We start from the raw sequence: 7,694 nt of genomic DNA, 5'->3' as shown, positions 1-7,694 counted from the left end.
GCTGAGGCATGAGAATCACTTGAGGCATGAGAATTGCTTGGGAGGCAGAGGTTGCAGTGAGCCAAGATTGCACCAACGCTCTCCAGGCTGGGTGACAGAGTGAGACTCTGTCCCAAAAAAAAAGAGAAAGCCATAGTCAAAAAGCTACCCTTTCCACAGTCTCCTCGGGCTTACTACAGATGCTGGGCCTCATGGCGTACATACCAACTCATTAAAGAGGAATGTTAACCTGGGACAAACCAGCTTACACAGGCAAGATTCTTTTGGTCTCCAAGTCAGCATTCACAAGTTCACTCAACACTCATTCACTCACTTATTCACTCAACAAATATTTGAAAGGTCATTATACGAGTAGTACTAAGCTAGGTAGGGGTTATGGGGTTCATATAAATAAAAAGTATTTAGAACAGTGCTAAATAAAACATTTATCACATTACCTGGCATAAATATTGATTTATTGATCAGTTATTATGTCCAGGCACTGTGCTAAATGCGTGGATTATCTCATTTAATCCCTATAATAATCTCTAGGAACAGTCTATGATCAAACACATTTTGCAGACAAGAAAACTAAGGCTTGGCCAGGTACGTTGGCTCACACCTGTAATCCCAGCACTTTGGGAGGCTGATGAGGGTAGATAACGAAGTCAGGAAATTCAAGACCAGTCTGGCCAAGATGGTGAAACCCCGTCTCTACTAAAAATACAAAAAACAAAAAAAAGTAGCCAGGTGCGGTGGCAGGCGCTTGTAATCCCAACTACTCTGGAGGCTGAGGCAGGAGACTCGCTTGAACCTGGAGGGTGGAGGTTGCAGTGAGCCGAGATTGTGCCACTGCACTCCAGCCTGGGTGATAGAGTGAGACTTGGTCTCAAAAAAGAAAAAGGGAGTTGGGGGGAAAAAAGCAAACTAAGACTTATAGAGGTTTACCCAGCTTGAACAACAAACATGCAGTGCAGTTTAGATTTGAACCAAAGATTCCAAAGTTTGTGCTCTTAAATCATTAGGCTATCCTACAAAACACAGTTAGTTCCTCTCGTTAGAAAGCATACAGTCTGGTTAATAATACTAAAATTGGGCAGTGCAGGTGGCTGATACCTGTAATCCCAGCACTTTGGGAGGCTGAGGCTGGCAGATTGCTTGTAAACACTATGGAAAAAAATAAAGAAAGAGATATCGGGCATGGTGGCTCAAGTCTTTAATCCTAAGACTTTGGGAGGCTGAGGCAGGTAGATTGGTTGAGGTCAGGAATTTGAGACCAGCCTGGCCAAAACGGTGAAACCCCAACTCTACTAAAAATATAAAAATTAGCTGGGTGTGGTACTGCATGCCTGTAATCTCAGCTACTTGGGAAGCTGAGGTAGGAGAATCGCTTGAACCCAGGAGGTGGAAGTTGCAGTGAGTCCAGATGGTGCCACTACACTCCAGCCTGGGCAACAGAATGAGACTCCATCTCAAAAAAAAAAAAAAAAGGTAAAGGGATAGAGAGTAATAGAGAGTAGAGAATGACAGAGAATGAGTGTGCCACTTAATTCTGGATGGTCAAGGAAGCTTCTCTGACATTTTAGCAGAGACCTGAAAGGTGAAGGAAGCCAGCCACACTGAATTCCGGGCAGGGAGTGTTCCATGAAAAGATGTTGGTTCTTTCCCAAATTAATCTATACATAGTCAATGAAATTCCAATAAAAATTCCAGTAGTAATGTTGAGAATCTACAACTTACTCTAAAATGAATATGAAAGAATAAAGACCTATGAAAACCCAGTATGTATTTTTGTTGTTGTTGAGACAGGCTGGAGTATATTGGTAGGATCACAAGTCACTGCAGCCTCAATCTCCCAGGCTCAAGAGATCCTCCTACTTCAGCCTCCCAAATAGCTGGAACCACAGGTGCATGCCATCACACCTGGCTACTTAAAAAAAATTTATTTTGTAGAGATAAGGTCTTGCTATGTTGCCCAGGCTGGTCTTGAATTCCTGGCCTCAAGCAATCCTCTTGTCCTGGCCTCCCAAAGTACTGGGATTATAAGCATGAGCCACCATATCTGGATGCTGTCTTTTATTATTATTTTTTGAAATATTACTACACTACACTATGTCTATTTTAGAGGACAAAAGGTAAGGGTACCTGCCTTACTGGTAGAACTGGCTCTACTATAAAGCCTTAATAATAAAAACATTGTATTGCTGGCACTGAAACAAAGAAAAAAAATGAAATAAAATGGAGAACTTAAAAATAAAGTATATAGCCGGGCGCGGTGGCTCAAGCCTGTAATCCCAGCACTTTGGGAGGCCGAGGCGGGTGGATCACGAGGTCAAGAGATCGAGACCATCCCGGTCAACATGGTGAAACCCCGTCTCTACTAAAAATACAAAAAATTAGCTGGGCATGGTGGTGCGTGCCTGTAATCCCAGCACTTTGGGAGGCCGAGGCGGGTGGATCACGAGGTCAAGAGATCGAGACCATCCCGGTCAACATGGTGAAACCCCGTCTCTACTAAAAATACAAAAAATTAGCTGGGCATGGTGGTGCGTGCCTGTAATCCCAGCTACTCAGGAGGTTAAGGCAGGAGAATTGCCTGAACCCAGGAGGCGGAGGTTGCGGTGAGCCGAGATCGCGCCATTGCACTCCAGCCTGGGTAACATGAGTGAAACTCCGTCTCAAAAAAAATAAAATAAAATAAAATAAAATAAAGTATATATATGGAAACCTAATATGTGACAATGGGAGCAGCACAAAGCAATGAAAATTGTTTTTTGGATGGTGGTAGAAAAACTAATTCACTGCCGGGAGAAGAAACCTGGGTTTTTACTTGAAACCACGTAGAAAATGGACTCTAGATGAATTAAAGATCTAAATATGAAAGTTAAAACTATAAAGTTAAGAAGGAAAATCTGTGTTACCTACGGGTAAATAAAGACTTCCTAAACAAAATTCTAGGCCACTGCCTTTATTACCATACAGCACAAGCTCACAGCCTCTAATGTTACAAACCTTACACACAAATGGCCAAACAAGAAATTTTTATTTCCAAAAGCTAATTTACTCCAGTTTCTGCTCTTTATACAGCAGGATTAGATAGATTCTCCATGATGTCCTGAGCCTTTAATGGAGAAAGGCTGTCATGAAAGCGAAATCATCACGAGGCATCCTCCTCCCTGAAGGAAGAATGCCTGGCAATGGTGAAATGGGGCATTTAAAACATATTTTTTCAAACAAGTAAGGACAGGCCCCAAATGTGGACAGATTCTCTTAGTCACATGAGCCTCTTGGGGTCTATTTTCTCTAGGTGAACCAGAGGTTTTAGCTGCTCTGCAAAGTTCCTCATGTCATCAGAAACCATGTCCTGTCCAGCAGGTGCAACTACACTTAATTCCACAAGATAGGAAAGTGACAAGGCCTCAGTGCTGTCTGTGTTCCCTGGCACCAGGATGCGGAAAATCTTGTACACCATAATCTTCATGATGCCCTTTCGGAACAAGTGTCCCTTAGCAACAAACTCATGGTCCATGCGGAAGCCCATTTCCATCAAGAAGTCGGTAAGGTTCTCAGACGTGGCAATGTCCACGCAGTTTCGCACCAGGGCGTGGCGGTTCTTGTCTCCCATTTCTGGTTGTCCCAGGTAGCGCAGATGCCAGGGTGCCCCTGCCCTGTCCATAGAGCGTCGGGCCCTTAGAACAAATGGGCTGGCTTGCTGGCCCTTAAGGAGGAATACCATCTCATGGTCAAGGAAAGTCTCAGGTTCCATGTTGTCACACAAACCACGAAGGCGGTGGATGAGGCTTTCCAAACTGTGATCTAAAACACTTCCTGAAAAGGGAAAAAGCACCTCTGAGTCCTATCTTTCCTTTTAGGTCATGGAATTAGCCTACAATCAAAAAAACTTAAAATGAAAAACCAAAACAGTTTAGTGAAGCATTTCACAACACATAGGGCCAACACGTGAGATTTTAGAGGAGTTACGCTAGCAAGATATTGTATAACATTGTGAGACAGTTATTATTTTCCTTTTCAATTTTTTGGAATTTTCTTATTTAGGACTACAAAGTCTTTAGGCCGTCTCTAATGCTAATTTCCAACATGCCTTGGACTTAGAGCTTTTAATCAGCCACAGTGTCTATCTAGAATGTAATAATACTGGCTGGGCACAGTGGCTCACGCCTGTAATCCCAGCACTTTGGGAGGCCGAGGTGGGCAGATCCTGAGGTCAGGAGACCGAGACTACCCTGGCCAACATGGTGAAACCCCATCTCTACTAAAAACACAAAAATTAGCTGGGTGTGGTGGTGCGTGCGTGCCTATAATCCCAGCTACTCAGGAGGCTGAGGCAGGAGAATCACTTGAATCCGGGAGGCGAAGGTTTTGGTGAGCAGAGATTGCACCATTGCACTCCAGCCTGGGTAATAGAGCGAGACTCTGTCTCAAAAAAAAAAAGTAATAATACTGTTTTAGCTATGTATTTATTTATTTGTTTTTCTAGAAATGGGGTCTCACTACATTGTTGTCCAGGTTGGTCTTGAACTCCTGGCCTTGGTCTCCCAAAGTGTTGGGATTACAGGTGTAAGCCAACATGCCCAGCCAATAACACTATTTGGTTGTCATATACTTTAACAATTGCCTTTAATTTCCAACAAATAAAAGTATTTCATTTATAGAAGAAATATAGTTTCCTTTTTTTTTTTTTTGAGATGGAGTTTTGCTCTTGTTACCCAGGCTGGAGGGCAATGGCGCGATCTCGGCTTACCGCAACCTCCGCCTCCTGGGTTCAGGCAATTCTCCTGCCTCAGCTTCCTGAGTAGCTGGGATTACAGGCATGTGCCACCATGCCCAGCTAATTTTTTTTTTTTTTTTTTTTTTTTTTGAGACGGGGTTTCACCATGTTGACCAGGATGGTCTCGATCTCTTGACCTCGTGATCCATCCGCCTCGGCCTCCCAAAGTGCTGGGATTACAGGCGTGAGCCACCGTGCCCGGCAAGTTTCCTTTTTTTTTTTTTCTTGAGATGGTGTCTTTCTCTGTCACAGGCTAGAGTGCAGTGGCATGATCTCAGCTCACTGCAACTCCGCCTCCTAGGTTTAAACGATTCTCCTGCCTCAGCCTCCTGAGTAGCTGGAATTATAGGTATGCACCACCATGCCCAGCTAATTTTTGTATTTTTAGTAGAGACGGGGCTTCACCATGTTGGCCAGGATGGTCTCGATCTCTTACCCTCGTGATCTGCCCACCTCAGCCTTCCAAAATGCTGGGATTACAGGCACGAGCCACTGCGCCCAGCTAAAGTTTCCTTTTTATCAGGAAAAGTTTTCCTCTTCTATATGTAAGTAGAAGAGAATGAATTGCTTCATTGAATCTTCATCCCCTTGGCAACATCTGACACGGTTGTTATATAGTAGATTATACCCACTGTGAAATCTATTCTTCCCTTGGCCTCTGAGACACAATTCTCTTGGTTCTTCACTTAACTCGCTGACCATTCAAGTCTTCTTTGCTTGTTGTTTCTCATCTTCCCTAAACACTGGAGGACTAGGACTCAATCTTGGTCCTCTCTTGTATCAATACTCTTTTCCTCCCTATGTGACGTTTGTGTTATCTTTTTTCTTTTGAGACAGAGTCTCGCTCTGTCGCCCAGGCTGGAGTGCAGTGGCACAATCTCGGCTCACTGCAAGTCAGTTAATTATTTTCTTCTTCTTTTTTTTCAAGACGGGGTTTCACCATATTGGTCAGGCTGGTCTCAAACTCCTGACCTTATGATCTGCCTGCCTTGGCCTTCCGAAGTGCTGGGATTATAGGTGTGAGCCACCATGCCTGGCCAATTTAAAAAAATGTTTTAGTAGAGACAAAGTCTTGCTACGTTGACCAGACTAATCTTGAATTCCCAAACTCAAGCAATACTCCAGCCTTAGCCTCCCAAATGCCTGAAATTATACATAGATTTTTTTTAAGTCATTTTTCTCCTTCCATGGACTATGACTCAAATGTTAGGAACATATTCAAATGCTTGTTGATAAAATCTGGCTGGGTGAGGTGGCCTGTGCTTGTAATCCCAGCACTTTGGGAGGCTGAGGCGGGTGGATCACCTGAGGTCAGGAGTTTGAGACCAGCCTAGCCAACATGGCAAAACCTTGTCTCTACTAAAAATACAAAAAAATTAGCCTGGCAAGGTGGCATGCACCTGTAATTCAAGCTACTTGGGAGGCTGAGACATGAGAATCCCTTGAATCCAGGAGGCGGTGGTTGCAGTGAGCCGAGATCACGCCACTTCGCTCCAGCCTGGGTGACAGAGTGAGATTCCGTCTCAAAACAAAAAACAAAAAACAAAAAACAAAAAGCCAAATACTTGTTGACTAAATCTGTTAAAGCAGATAAGGATATATTATTTTAACAATGCCAAAAATTGGTGAAAGGACTCAAATGACTGAATATTTGGAAACAGGTAGGGTTATAAGAAAAGCAATGCATAAGGTCCTAGTATCATAGGACAGAAAATGTTAGGATTGCCAGGTACAGTGCCTCACGCCTGCAATCCCAGCACTTTTAGAGGCTGAGGCAGGCAGATCACTGGAGTCCAAGAGTTCAAAACCCGCCTGGGCAACACTGCAAAATCCCGTCCCTACAAAAAATACAAAAATAAAAAAATAGCCAGGCATGGTGGTGTGTGCCTGTGGTCCCAACTACTAGGGTGGCTGAGGTGGGGGGACTGCTTGAGCCCAGCAGGCTGAGGTTGCAGTGAGACAAGATCACATCACTGCACTCCAGCCTGGGTGACAGGGTGAAACCCCATCTCAAACAGAAAATGTGAGGAATAGGGAATGGCTCGCCATTGCATCTTACATTCAGGACAGTCTCAGAAATGTTCATTCCTCAAACATCTTAGGTGCTTTATAAGTGTGTTGGTTCATTCAATGTATGCTTACTAAATGCTGTCCTGGGGGCACTGTGCTAGGCTCTGCCCTTGTGGAGATTACAGTTTAGTAGTGGAAACAAGAAATAAATAAGTAAGGCTGGGTGCAATTCTAGCACACTGGGGATGCAGAGGTGGGAGAATCATGTGAGTTCAGGAGTTTGAGACTAGCCTGGTCAACATAGTGAGACTTCATCTCTACTAAAAATAAAAAATAATAATTAGCTGAGAGTGGTAGCATGGGCCTGTAATCCCAGCTACTCAGGAGGCTGACGCGGGGGGATTGCTTGAGTCTAGGAGGTTAAGGCTGCAGTGTGCTGTGATCGCACCAGTATATTTCAGCCTGGGTGAGAGAGCAAGACTCTGTCTCCATATAAACAAACAAATAAATAACAAATAAATGAAAACACAAGGAAACAGAATGAGATGGAGAGCAACTGGAGGGGACAAAGGGGAGGAAAGTATTCTGAGATGTTGGAGTGGTCAGAGGACTCTCTAAGGGGATGACAGCTGAGCTAACACCCTACGATGAAAATGAAATGGTTAGCTGGGTATGGTGGCTCATGCCTGTAATCTCAGCACTTTGGGAGGCCGAGGAATGCGGGTCACAAGGTCAAGAGATAGGGACCATTCTAGCCAACACAGTGAAACCCCATCCCTACTAAAAATACAAAAATTAGCTGGGCATGGTGGTGCACACCTGTAGTCCCAGCTACTTGGGAGGCTGAGGCAGGAGAATCACTTGAACCTGGGAGGTGGAGGTTGCAGTCAGCCGAGATCGCATCACTATGCTCCAG

At 44.2% G+C, this 7,694-nt stretch overlaps 1 protein-coding gene across 2 annotated transcripts in view; it reads right to left on the bottom strand.

Annotated features, from left to right (window-relative positions):
* Positions 1-2,935: 2,935 nt before the first annotated feature.
* Positions 2,936-7,694, bottom strand: part of MED18 (mediator complex subunit 18) — a 6,964-nt gene continuing 2,205 nt past the window's right edge. For both annotated transcript variants that reach the window (XM_017534746.1, XM_037740719.1), the window contains exon 3: positions 2,936-3,807. In XM_017534746.1, coding sequence (XP_017390235.1) covers positions 3,254-3,807 — 554 coding nt within the window. In that variant the 3' untranslated portion in view covers positions 2,936-3,253. The remainder of the gene's footprint in view (positions 3,808-7,694) is intronic.

This window comes from Cebus imitator, unplaced genomic scaffold (genome assembly GCF_001604975.1).
Source record: "Cebus imitator isolate Cc_AM_T3 unplaced genomic scaffold, Cebus_imitator-1.0 Scaffold87, whole genome shotgun sequence".
NCBI lineage: Eukaryota > Metazoa > Chordata > Mammalia > Primates > Cebidae > Cebus > Cebus imitator.
Note: the sequence above shows the minus strand (reverse complement) of the source record. Positions and strands in the feature narration are given on the sequence as shown.